The 14,449-nt window shown below is 38.2% G+C and overlaps 1 protein-coding gene across 5 annotated transcripts in view; it reads right to left on the bottom strand.

Annotated features, from left to right (window-relative positions):
* LOC126321992 (maestro heat-like repeat-containing protein family member 1) overlaps positions 1 to 14,449 on the bottom strand; it is a 262,008-nt gene that overhangs the window by 126,536 nt on the left and 121,023 nt on the right. For all 5 annotated transcript variants that reach the window (XR_007558737.1, XM_049994248.1, XM_049994247.1 and 2 more), the window contains 3 exons: positions 12,314 to 12,489; positions 11,982 to 12,230; positions 44 to 212 (listed from right to left, as the gene is read on the bottom strand). Coding sequence is in view for 4 of the 5 variants with exons in the window: in XM_049994248.1 (XP_049850205.1) it covers positions 44 to 212; positions 11,982 to 12,230; positions 12,314 to 12,489 (594 nt within the window). In the remaining variant the exon portion in view is untranslated. The remainder of the gene's footprint in view (positions 1 to 43; positions 213 to 11,981; positions 12,231 to 12,313; positions 12,490 to 14,449) is intronic.

Raw genomic sequence — 14,449 nt, 5'->3', positions numbered from 1 at the left:
AAAATGAGTGCCACTGAAAAGCAACTGAATATAATTTACTTACTCAGAATTTCATTAACTTGATGATAAAGCTCTCCTCCTTTAATCTTTAAAAATACATTCAGAATAACACTTGCACCACTGGAACTGCTAGGTTCAGCATCCATTAAACCATCCAGCAAACTGTCTGTGAACGGTATCACTTGAAATTGTGGTAGCTTTGAACACACTATCTGTTAAAAACAAATACATGTATTATGTTATTTTTCTGACAAGGTTTTAAAATATTAATAACCTAATAACCCAATAATAATTGGTTATGAACCGTAGATTAAAACTGAAGAAACTAAAAGGGCAGATATTTAAAGAGATGGGACCTGGATAAACTGAAAGAACCAGAGGTTGTAGAGAGTTTCACAGAGGGCATTAGGGGATGACTGACAAATACAGGTGAAAGGAATACAGTAGAAAAAGAACTGGTAGCTTTGAGGGAGAAAATCTGAAGGTAGCAGAGGATCAAGTAGATAAAATAATGAGGGCTAGCAGAAATCCTTGGGTAACAGAAGAAATATTGAATTTAATTGATGAAAGGAGAAAACATAAAAATGCAGTAAATAAAGCAGGCAATAAGGAATACAAACTCTCAAAAATGAGATTGACAGGAATTGCAAAATGGCTAACCAAGAATGACTAGAGACCAAATGTAGGGATGTAGAGGCATATATCAATAGGGGTAAGACAGATACCACCTATTGGAAAATTAAAGAGATGTTTGGAGAAAAGAGAACTGCCTGTATGAATATCAAGAGTTCAGATGGGAAACCAGTCCTAAGCAAAGAAGGGAAAGTAGAAAGGTGGAAGGAGTATATAGAGGGTCTATACAAGGGCGATGTACTTGAGGACAACATTATGGAAATGAAAGAGGACGCAGATGAAGACGAAGTGGGAGGTATGATTATGTGTGAAGAATTTGACAGAGCACTGAAAGACTTAAGTCAAAACAATGCCCCGGAAGTAGACAACATTACATTAGAACTAATAATAGCCTTGGGAGAGCGAGCCACGACAAAACTCTTACCATCTGGTGAGCAAGATGTATGAGACACGTGAAATACTCTTAGACTTAAAGAAAAATATAATAATTCCAAACCCAAAGAAAGCAAGTGTCGACAAGTGTGAAAATTACCAAGCTATCTGTTTAATAAGTCATGGCTGCGAAATATTAACATGAATTCTTTATAGGTGAATGGAAAAGCTAGTAGAAGCTGACCTAAGGTAAGATCAGTATGGATTCTGTAGAAATGTTGCAACACACAAGGCAATACTGACCCTGCAGCTTATCTTACAAGATAGATTAAGGGAAAGCAAACCTAGATTTCTAGCATTTGTAGACTTAGAGAAAGCTTTTGACAATGTTGTCTGAAATACTCTCTTTCAAATTCTGAAGGTGGCAGCAGTAAAATACAGAGAGCGAATAACTATTTAGAATGTGTACAGAAAGCAGAAGGCAATTATAAGAGTCGAAGGCATGAAAGAGAAGTAGCAGTTGAGAAGGGAGTAACACAGTGTTGTAGCCTATCCCCAACATTATTCAGTCTGTATATCAAGCAAGCAGTAAAGGAAACAAAAGAAAAATTTGGAATAGGAATTAAAATCCACAGAGAAGAAATAAAAACTTTGAGGTCTGCCAATGACAGAGTAATTCTACCAGAGACAGCAGGGTCTGGAAGAGCAGTTGAATGGATTGGAGTGTGTCTTGAAAGGAGAATATAAGATGAACGTCAACAAAATCAAAATGAGAATATTAAATCAGGTGAGGCTGGGAAATTATATTACAAAATGAGACACTTAAAGTAGTATATGAGTTTTGCTATTTGGGGAGCAAAATAACTGAAGATGGTAGAAGTAGAGAGGGTATAAAATGTAGATTGGCTATGGCAAGAAAAGTGTTTCTGAAGAAGAGAAATTTGTTAACATCAAGTATAGACTTAAGTCTCAGAGTCTTTCCTGAAAGTATTCCTATGGAGTGTAGCCATGTATGGAATTGAAACATGGACAATGAATACTTTAGACAAGGAGATAATGCAAGCTTTCGAAATGTGGTGCTACAGAAGAATTCTGAAGATTAGATGGATAGATCATGTAACTAATGACGAGGTACTGAACAGAATTAGAGAGAAGAGGAATTTGTGGCACAACCTGACTAAAAGAAGGGACCAGTTGGTAAGAAGCCTTCTGAGACATCTAGGGACCACCAATTTAGTATTGTGAGGGTAAAACTCGTAGAGGGAGACCATGAGATGAATACACTAAGCAGATTCAAAAGGAAATAGGTTGCAGTAGTTATTCAGATATGAAGAAGCTTGCACACAGATAGAGTAGCATGGAGAGCTGCATCAAACCATCATCTGGACTGAAGACAAAGACAAAGACAAAAACAAAAACAAAAACAACAACAACAACAACAACAACAACAACCTCCTACCACCATTTTCCCTCCACGCACACATATTACTTCTGGTCATCGTTCACTGCAGTGATTTAAGGTTCAAGGTTATCTACTACGGCCAACACAACCAAATTCAAAAGAAAAATGGATGAACTAGTCAGAAGCTGGGATTCAGTTAACTCAGAAGTCCTTCCACCCAAGTCATTTGTTGTTTTTTTCATCCTCTAATCAGTCCACCTTTCTGTGGCTTCATTTTAACCCTTTCTTTTTCCTGCTCTTCACTGTCTACTTCAATCCCTGATCACTGTCACCTTCCTCATACGAGGGCTATCCACAAAGTACATTACGTTTTGGAATTAAAAATAAATAAAGTATTGGAAAACTTTTTTATTATATACAGATGAAAGCCACACTTAAATACTACTTTTCTACATAGTTGCCATTTAAATTAAGGCACTTATCGTAGCGATGGACAAGCTTGGAAATTTCTTCGGCGTAAATTTCGGCCGCCTGCTCCTTCAACCACGTGGTTACCTCTTCTTGAAGCTGTAGGTCGTCAACGAAACGCTGTGTAGCCAACCACTTCTTCATTGCTGGGAATAAGTGGAAGTCGCTTGGTGCCAGGTCGGAACTGTACGGCGGATGAGGAAACAACTCCCACTTAAAAGATTCGAGAACTTCACGAGTGGCATTTGCCGTGTGGGCCCGGGCGTTGTCGTGAATCGGCAAGATCTTTGAGCCCAACTATCACCTGTGCTTGTTTTGTATTGCTCTTCTGAGGTTGTGCAGAGTTTGGCAATACCTTTGAGAGTTTATTGTAGTGCCTCTTTCCAGGAAATCCACAAAAATCACACCTTTTCTGTCCCAAAAGACAGTCGCCATCGCCTTCCTCGCCGACATTGTCTGCATGCATTTCTTGGGTTTTGGGGGGAATTTGTGTGCCCCCATTGCATTGACTGCAATTTTGTCTCGCAGTTCACATCCTTAACCCATGTTTCGTCACCAGTAACATTGTGATCAAGTAATGATTCGCCATCTTTCTCGTAAGCGTCCAAAAATGTTAATGCTGCAGCAGCCATTTGCTGATTTTTGTGAATCTCTGTCAAGATTTTTGGTATCCATCTAACACAAAACTTGTAGTAACCAAGCTTCTCGGTATGATTTTGTGCAACAAACTTTGTGAAATTTGTGGAAAACTCATAGAGGGTTCCGTTATTGTGAAATTACGGTTTTCTCAGACCGCGGCATCGACTTATTCGACAAGTTCGGCAGTCACTATGCTGGGTCTTCCACTTCACTCTTCGTCGTGAACGTTAGTTGGGCCATTTTTAAATTTTATGACCCATTGATGCACTCCACATTCAGTAATTATGTTGTCCCCATGCCAGCGGCGGTCGTCTCGCGGTTCTAGGTGTGCTGTCCGGAACCGTGCAACTGCTACGGTCGCAGGTTCGAATCCTGCCTTGGGCATGGATGTGTGTGATGACCTTAGGTTAGTTAGGTTTAAGTAGTTCTAAGTTCTAGGGGACTGATGACCTCAGCAGTTAAGTCCCATAGTGCTCAGAGCCATTTGAACCATTTTTTGTTGTCCCCATACACTTCACAAAGCTGCCGATAGATTTCTATCAGTGTACAGTTTTTTGCACTCAGAAACTTTATTACAGCACGCACTTCACACTTCGCGGCATTTTCAATTAACACTGACATTTCAAACTGTCACAGTAGCTCAACGGAGTACAGCACAAACCTCTCACTAGCAAGGCAGGATGCCAACTGAGCGGCGAAATGCCATGACACCAAGATGGCCGCGCTACCCCCCGCTCCTAACGGACACAAACGAAAACGTAATGTACTTTGTGGATAGCCCTCATATCACAACCTGCTTCATGCACTCAAATGAGAATCCCTGGGCAGATGACAACATTCTTTTCATAAAACACCATTCAGAAAATTTAGAGAATTGGAATTTGCAGTTGACTGCAGTACAATTTTACTATCCAATGGTTCAAATGGTTCTGAGCATTATGGGACTTAACATCCGAGGTCATCAGCCCCTTAGAACTTGGAACTACTTAAACCTAACTAACCTAAGGACATCACATATATCCATGCCCGAGGCAGGATTTGAACCTGCGACCATAGCAGGTGTGCAGTTCCAGGCTGAAACACCTAGAACTGCTTGGCCACAGTGGCCGGCTTTTACTAATCACCAACATACAATTTGCATAAGGAACATGAAGACAAGAAAATAGAAATTAGAACTTGTACATTCACCATATGTTGGCTTGTGGAGTATATATTTAGATGTCATACAAATCTCATTTTTCTGTTCCCTTATATCACACTCTCCTTGCCCCTTCAACTCTTAGAAGTCACATTTTCACAACACTTAGATGACCCACTTTGATTCCTCTGCTACCCTTTTTACACAGTTACACAAGCACAGCAGTCCAGCAACACAAGCACAGCAGTCCTTTTGGATGCAATAAGCTGACACAAATACAATGAAAAACATACTGTATGCTTCTTTCAGACTCTGTTGCATTCTATAAAGCCCATCTCACACAGAGTAAGATTTGGTGCACTCTCACATGCCGACTCATGTGGTGGCCCACTTGTGGGCTTTGTCTGTTAACCGACTGCCCTGCAGGGAACTGTGTGTGTTTCTCCTGACAGGTTTGGTGCTATTTTTCCTTATCAGGCCTAGTTGGGTTCCCTGCATGCTAACTGTACTGACCCAATAAGGAACCCTGTTTGGTGACTGACATCACAGCCTACAGGACCGGAACTGGCTGGGAGACAAATAACACCAATTAACCCTTGATGCCAAACAGAACATCACACATTAACTGGCGAACCTGCAATCTTTCTCAAACAGTTGTAAAAACCTACTTGGAAAAAGAAAAAGAAAAAGACTCTCGCACATCTTATAACTTCATTCGTCAGTTTTATGATGAACTGCCTATCATTTAGTTACTTGTCATATTGTGATATTTTATCATTAAGTAAACAACTGGAAGTAGTTTGGGAAGTCTTCAGTGAAAAGTAGAGGTCGCTAAGAATTTGCGTTTGGAGCATGTTAGGTCATATGTTGCTGAATATGAAATGTAGCTAACATATTGAAGTTTTCTGTGAACTCTGAAGGATATTGCTGTATTATCAATGTTCAGAAAATGGATTGTATGTTAAGTGTTTCATTCTGAGCTCAGCCACCAGTGAAAAGGCCAGAATGAAATCTTCATAAAATTCCTTGTAATCCTAAATGGTTTCAGATATCACAACAACATTTTGGCAAATGACAGTATACAAAGGGGAGAGCATTTTACCATATGATTAATATGCGGAAGTTCCATATCTACTGTGATATTCAAGTGACTACAGATTTGTTCAGTGAAATTATGTAATATTTAACCCTCAAGCGAGGGCACCTATGTATAAAGTGCATGAACCACAAATAAAATTGTTTCACACTGTTCCAGCGTAGTCTCACAATCGTGATACCATTATTACTTCAGGCAACACAGCGATAAACTGTGTTGTCATACATCCAAGAGATGAGCAATAATACAACATAAAAAGCGAGCTAGGTGAGGAAAAAATGTACGATCTGTGCAAGAAAATAATCTAGATTATGAGCTAGCAGCACTGTCCCACAATGAAGGAATCGTCTATGAGATAATTAGTAATCAAACAAGTGGTTGGCTGGGATCTGATACGACTGTGCTGTTTAATGCTTCAAGTGGTTCATTACTGTGGGGAAGCATCTGTCTATGGCAAGACTGATTAACTGAAAATTTATTTTATTACTGTTTAATTAAAGAGTGCTTCAGCTCATATTATGCAAATTTAATTTATAATTTTTTTATTAATCTCAGATTAAACTGTGATTTCGCTCATACAAATTTATCTTTGAAACATAAAAACAGCCACCCTTTATATATGTACGTAGTGCATTGCATGTCTGCTCATGTTATGAAAAACAGCGTGGCCACTCGAAGCCTAAGCACCCTCAATAGCTGGTGAAATGAGAATAACTGTGCATTTGGAACAACATGTGTGAAGAAATTACAGTTTATTTTTTTATACTGAGACTTAGCATTTTCATAAACTATTGGCATGTCTTTGCATCAGTTGCCGTTTTATGACTCGCAATTTCAACTGCATTAGAATGTCAGTGAAATGAATATTCATAAACTCTGCTGCATTTGGGCAAAAGACACCGATTCATGTGGCAACAAAGAGTCTCATGTATTACCCAAAACTCATGATTACGTTCCTCTGAAGAAAAATAAAGCACATACCATGGTATCTTTCCTTTTCTATTTCCACACATAATAAGGGATTGCACTTTTTCACCACAAACATCTTTCACTTTGTTGAAAATATTGGTGATGTTTACACTTTGATAGGTAGATGAGTAAATTTTGAAAATTTGAATGTTTTCATATTTCTCAAAGCATCAAGATACAGAAATGAAATTCTCTGTCCAATGTCAATCCATATCATTCATTATTAAAAAGACACTGGGGTACAGGATTCTATTAAAATTTCAAAAGAGCATATCAATTTATTTTTGCCAAACCTCTTATTCCCTTTAGTTTTTTTTTCCAAAGAGAAGTTATCAGTGGCTAGTTTTCAGTAATATGTTAAATTACCTTGTTGGCATATTCACTTCTGTTTCTTTTGCCAAAACATAGCAGAGTTTGTAAATATTTATGAAACTCGCATAACAATGCAGTTGAAACTGTCAAAAAATGGTAAAACAGCAACTGATTGAAAGACAAGTCAATAGTTTATAAAAATGTCCATCTCAGTACAAAAATGAAGTGAAATTTCCTCACATATGTTGTTTCCAAACCACAATAATTCTTGGTTCACCAGCTATCGATGGTGCTTAAATGTTGCATCATTTCATTGTAAAAGACCTGTAGTCACTTTAATACAGTGGTAGACATGGAAGTGCATATTAATCATATGGCAAAATACTGTCCTCTGTGTGTACTATCATTTCACAAAATCTTGTTCCAGTACCTGATACCATTGGTGAGATGTTTGGTATTTTGTGAATACTTCATTCTGGCTTTTTTGCTGGCAAGCGGGTTCAGACAAAGTGCTTTATATGTGGTCCATTTTCTTTTGATTGGTAATAGATAGCAATATCCCTAAAATTTTAAAGAAAAATTCAACGTGTTAGCTACATTTAATATAAAGCAAAATATGACCTAATATACTAAAAACAAAGATTCCAAGACCCACCAAGCGGGAAAGCGCCAGCAGACAGGCACAATAAATAAAACACACAAACACACACACACACACACACACACACACACACACACACACACACACACACACACACACACACACACACACACACACACACACAGAATTTCTAGCTTTCGCAACCAACGGTTGCTTCTTCAGGAAAGAGGGAAGGGGAGGGAAAGACGAAAGGATGTGGGTTTTAAGGGAGAGGGTAAGGAGTCATTCCAATCCCGGGAGTGGAAAGACTTCCCTTAGGGGAAAAAAAGGACAGGTGTACACTCGCACACACACACATATCCATCCGCACATACACAGACACAAGCAGACATTTGTAAAGGCAAAGAGTTTTTGCCTTTACAAATGTCTGTTTGTGTCTGTGTATGTGCGGACGGATATGTGTGTGTGTGTGCGCGCGAGTGTACACCTGGGGATTGGAATGACTCCTTACCCTCTCCCTTAAAACCCACATCCTTTCGTCTTTCCCTCTCCTTCCCTCTTTCCTGAAGAAGCAACCGTCGGTTGCGAAAGCTAGAAATTCTGTGTGTGTGTTTGTGTGTTTTATTTATTGTGCCTGTTTGCCGGCGCTTTCCCGCTTGGTGGGTCTTGGAATCTTTGTTTTTAGTATATTTTTCCCATGTGGAAGTTTCTTTAAATTTTATTTACAAAATATGACCTAATATGCACCACACATAAATTCATAGCAACCTGTATTTTTCACTGCCAACTTTCTAAAATTGTTGCAGTAGTTTACTTAATCATGAAATTACACAATACATATGACCATTAACAAAATGATAGGCAGTTCCTCATGAAGCTGATGAATGAAGCTATATGATGTGGGAGAATCAAATTTTTTCACAAAACAATTGTTTGAGAAAGATTGCAGCTCAGCCGGCTCACACATCCTGCCATTCAAGGAGTCAAGCCAGCCAGCTAGCTTTCGTGTCGAATCATACATGCATCATACAGGTTCAGCATGCAAGATAGCCATCACCCCCACCTGCTAGCTGGCAGCCATGCATGTCATCTAGCAAACATGCTGAGAACCTTACTGCACGTGAGACAGCCTTAAGTATGTATTTTCTGTTTTGCACTACAATTACTAAATGCTACTGCCCATCTACATTAGTCATTATGTTTGTGTTGCTTCAAAATGAAATCAAAGACAACAACAGAACAATTATTGCAAAATAGAGAAATTTACAAGGAAAAAAGGTTAACTATCTTTACATATTGCGGTTTCTTGTAGTTGCATTCTAGCTTCGTTTATACATCTTATACCTTATGTCACTACCACTGAGATAGTAAAGAGCTACCACATCACAACACATGTTCAGGCATGCTCAGTACTGTTTTTCTCACACCTATCCGGTTCAAATGGCTCTCAGCACTATGGGACTTAACATCTGAGGTGATCAGTCCCCTAGAACTTAGAACTAGAACTACTTAAACCTAACTAACCTAAGGACATCATACACATCCATGCCCGAGGCAGGATTTGAACCTGCAACCGTAGCGGTCGCGCAGTTCCAGACTGAAGTGCCTACAGCTGCTCAGCCACACCGGCTGGCCACACCTATCTGACTGAACACAAGTTTCCTATGTATGTATGTATGTATGTATGTATGTATGTATGCACATAATGAGATGCTTCTCTCAGAGAACTCAATCTCACATGAATATGGCACAAAGATTGTTAACAATTTATATTCAAATAGTATCCAGATTCCTCACAATGAACTGCAAAGAAAACTTAAGCTGGGCTTAACAAAAGCAGTATTTGTGAGAATCTATGTAAGGGTGCAACATGAGTTCACAACTAAATACTAATGTTTGAAGTATAATGTGATGCACTTTTGCATTGTAAGTAGCTGGCTATCTGCAACTTTTTGGGCTTTATAAATAAGAATGGTGAGTTTTATGAGTAATAAAATGGACTACACTGGGAATAGTGTGAATGTTATAATGTCAATAAGAAAGTTATGAGTGTTAAAGGACATGATTGGAGAAAACGGTTGAGAAGGGACTTAGACAGAGTTGGAGTCTATCCCTCATTGTACTGGATCTCTTCACACAGTGAGGAGAAAAGGAAAGCAAGGATAAATTTAGAAAAGGACTTGGAAGATCAGGATGAAGAAATAAACTCAAAGCTTTGCCTATGATATTGGAATCTTGTCAGAGGCAGCAAATAGCTGAGAAGGAGCTTTATGGCATACTCAACTAAAAGAATGGGCAGGTTGATAGAATACATCATGAGGCATAAAGGTACAGCTAACATAGTAATGGATGCAAACTTGTTAGGTAAAAATTGATTGAGGATACAAAAGTTTGAATACAATACGTTTATTCAAACTGATGTAGGATACAGTAGTAAAGCAGATTTGAAAAAAACTTGCACAAGACAAACTACTGTGGAAAGCTGCATCAAACATTTCACGAGACTGGCAGCTACAACAATAGGTAGTGTGGATGATAATATTCCATTATGTTGGCCTCTATAAATGAAATTGTTGTAAATACTGGAGGCATTAGATATTTTGTGATGGGAGAATTTTTTGGGTTTTTCTATATCCGTCTTTCCTATACTTAGTAAAGCAAGACATCCCTTTCTACTACTACTCACATCAAAAAAAGTTTTGCATCACCTCAGTTCCGGGAGTTCCGCAACCTGTACAGAAAATTGGAATCCTTTTTATTACTCATGAAAGTCACACATTGCATGTTGTACCACCATTGAGTGAGACCTTCAGAGGTGGTGGTCCAGATTGCTGTACACACCGGTACCACTAATACCCAGTAACATGTTCTCTTGCACTGATGCATGCCTGTATTCATTGTGGCATACTATCCACAAGTTCATCAAGACACTGTTGGTCCAGATTGTACCAATACTCAACGACGATTCAGCATAGATCCCTCAGAGTGGTTGGTGGGTCACATCGTCCATAAACAGCCCTTTTCAATCTATCCAAGGCATGTTCGATAGGGTTCATGTCTGGAGAACATGCTGGCCACTCTAGTTGAGCAATGTCATTATCCTCAAGGCAGTCATTCAGAAGATGTGCAAGATGGGACTGCGAATTGTCATCCATGAAGACTAATGCCTTGCCAATATGCTGCTGATATGTTTGCACTATTGGTTGGAGGATGGCATTTATGTATTGTATAGCTATTGTGCTATTCAACATGGTGGCATTGCTGTCAGGGTTCCTCTGAGCCATAATCTGTAGGTAGTGGTCTTCCACAACACTAGTAGCCCTTCAGTGGCCTGAGTGGTGACGCATGTCATCAACAGTTCATCTCTCCTTATATCCTCCAGGTCTGAACAACATCGCTTTGTTTTACTCCGAGATGCCTGGATACTTCCCTGGTTGTGAGCCCTTCTTGGCACAAAGTAACAATGCAGACGTGATTGAACCACCGGGGTGTTGAGCATCTAGGCATGGTTGAATTATAGACAACACGAGCCATGTATCTCCTTTCTGGTGGAATGACGGGAACTGATTGGCTGTTGGACCCCCTCTGTCTAATAGGTGCTGCTCATGCATAGCTGTTTACATTTTTGGGCGGTTTTAGTGACATCTCTGAATAGTCAAAGGGACTGTACCTGTGATACAATATTCACAGTCAACATTTATCTTCACGAGTTCTGGGAACTGGGCCGATCCAAAATTTTTTTTGATGTGTGTGTTTAAGACTTACTGTGATCTTTGACTGTACAAATTACTTTTAAAAACTAATACTTTTATACGGTCTCAATATGGATGACTTTATTGTTATATAAATATCCAGCTGTGATGTACAGTACAGGAAGCATATCCCATAACGTAAGACAGTTGTGTCTTAAAATAGTTTAGCCTGTTGCATAGTTTATCCCTATTTTTTCAGAAAAAAATGGAATTACATTTCACTGTCATCATTACTATACTTCAAATTCTACCTGTTACATACTTATTGTCAATTTTGTGGATAGTATGTTCTTGACTTTCTTACCTATCCCTGAACTTCTCTAACTCCTAACTACTTCTGATACTGAAGAAAGTGTCATCGGCCACAAAATCTATGTATTGGCACTTTTATACATTTCTTTAGGATACGAGTTTTTGAGACTGTTACTATAGCAATTACATTTACAGTGTTATTCAATATCATCAAAAATTCCAACACTTTGTTTTCAGAATCTAAAGAGTGAAACAATTGTCTGCACTTAAGTTCACTATTCTTAAATACCATTTACAGGTTTCCAAGGCTGGTGAGAATAATTAAGGTAAAATGAGAAATGCAATACCTGAGCAAGGTCACCTGTAGCTTTAAAGAGTCTCTGAGGATCATCAGTTTGGAGTTCCTTCTGCACTTTATTAAAATGATTCATGAACTCATTTTCATAATCTTTAGAATGTCCTTCGTATCTGGCTGCCAAACAAAGAACTAGATATACACAATCTGTAGCTTTCTGGCGCACTTTCAAATCAGGATCAGTGCACCGAGGAGCAATACGACCCAATATTATTCCAGTCTGACTGAACTTTGTCGGCGTCTGAAAAATCATTCATTCACTGGCATCAGTCACGTAGGTTTCACACAGGTTTCTACACAATCACCACATTATGAGTCAGTTACCTCACATCCAAATCTGACATTGCTAATATAGCAATGCAAAATGGTACTCAGTGTGTCTAAGGCAGCAGTCCTCTGGGAAGCATATTTTTGAGATATCCAAGGTTCCAAGAGGGTAAACATTTCATCAAGTGTTGATGGACATACAGAAATAAGCAGCATTTCTTGAACCAGCATTCCTGAAAATTGTACATCTAATATAGTAAATAATGACATAAAAAGATATTACAATTTCAGAAAAGAAACTGATCCAATGACCTGGAATTAAGATTACAACTCAAATATGATGACAGTTCAAGAAGTCCTATGCTTGACACAAGAAATTTGTTTTCACACTTGTGGCTTATTTTATTTATGCACTAATTAAATTTTGTGTATTCACTGTGTTATGTTTTTAACCACACAAAATTTATCACAGTATGTACTTTACTGCTAACGATATATTTTTAAAAGGTAATATTTTCCAGATTGGTACATTCCTGAATTAGTTGGGCATGGTGTATGTGACGAATAACAATTTCCAAAATGCTGCACCTTCGTTAAAGTGTGAACAGATGTAACTTCATGATACGTAAGTGCGTTCTTCATTGTTAGCATGAATTTTTAACAGTAATAAAACGAGATCCAATCTGCATCAATATGGAGAAAAATAACGTATCAATGCTACAGATTCCCTGTATTTCATCAGGATAAGAAGTTCAGAACTGACAGAGGTGAATGGCAAGTAGATCCCATGTCACTAAATCTGTTCTCAGTAGCCCTGGAGTAAGTTTTCAGATACTTATATACGGAGGGAGGGAGGGGGTGGGGGGGGGGGGGGGGGTGGACCTCACGTACCATTTTCATCTACTTCAGAAAAACTTCAACATGAAAAGAAAAAAAATTAATACAGCAAACATGAAATCAGGATTATAATTCATTTATAGTTAGAAAAAATAATTTACAATGACTGCATCAAAAAGAAAATAACATAAGTGTCACAGAAAAAATAAATGTGTTTGTGTGTTTAGAGCAGATGAAGAAGTAATCAAAACACTAAAAGTGACCTGTGATGGTATCAGTAAAATTAAGGGGAATTTTCATACGTAAGTTTAGTAAGTGTTTGAAACACGAGTTCACACTCAATGTGTACATGGTATCAGAAAACATGCAGGAGTAACTTGAATACACTGTGGATTTTCAATGCCTTGACTCAGAATTACAAATGAGAGGGCTGACTGTTAAACAAAAGATCCATAATCTTTTTAGCATGATACTGATGATGATGGAATAAATGTTTAATGTGCCTCCTGAAATGAAGGACAGTGCTAGTAAGCCAGGGCATGCGTCCTGCATAAATTTGCTGAAGTCATCCAGCCATCAGACCCTGTTCAGGAGAGGGGCACCAAAAATGGCTATACAAAGAACACAACACATGCTATGAACTTTTAATAATTAAAAAGAAGAAAAACTTACTTCTGATTTTATGTCAAGTTATTCTTTAATAATATGTTCCTTTTTTTATTTTTTGTTCTTTTTTTGGAGGGGGGGGGGGCAACTTGTCAAAGAACTTGAGCATTTAATAGGTGAGTAAATACATGAAGACTTAAAATTTATATTGGAAGGAAAAAGAAGAAAGAATGTGAACCTTCACAATGTATAACTGAAGATTATGTAGAGGAGGTTTGCATCCAGTAGTGTAAGCAGACCACTAGCTACCGCTATAATTAATCATCAAGATGATGGTGTTGGTGCTGGAACAATAAAAATGTAGGTTGTTCAGAACAGTGAAAGTTGTTAAGAGCCCAAATCCACTTGCCATTACTGAAACTGGAAATATAATAAATCATTTGAGAACCACAAGTCTTAAAAAGCGAAAAATGGTAACAGTCTTACAAAACCTACTGAAATAAAGTTTTTTCCTTCTTGCTCAATTGTGTTACAATCAGTGTATGTTCTGATCTATTGGAAGGATTCTGGGAAATAAGCAGCTACTCTGAAAAATTTAATACTATTGAAAGTTATCTTTATTACAACTCATCTACTCAAGATAATTACCAAGTGGGTATGACTAATAATTGAGAAAGTACATTAGAAAGCTATGCAATTTGTTACAAGATTATTGCTTTCACGTAAGTATGTTAGGGAGATGTTCAACAA

The sequence above is a fragment of the Schistocerca gregaria genome, chromosome 2 (assembly GCF_023897955.1).
Source record: "Schistocerca gregaria isolate iqSchGreg1 chromosome 2, iqSchGreg1.2, whole genome shotgun sequence".
NCBI classification, from domain to species: Eukaryota; Metazoa; Arthropoda; class Insecta; order Orthoptera; family Acrididae; genus Schistocerca; species Schistocerca gregaria.
The sequence above is the reverse complement of the archived record's forward strand: the minus strand, read 5'-3'. Positions and strand labels throughout refer to the sequence as shown.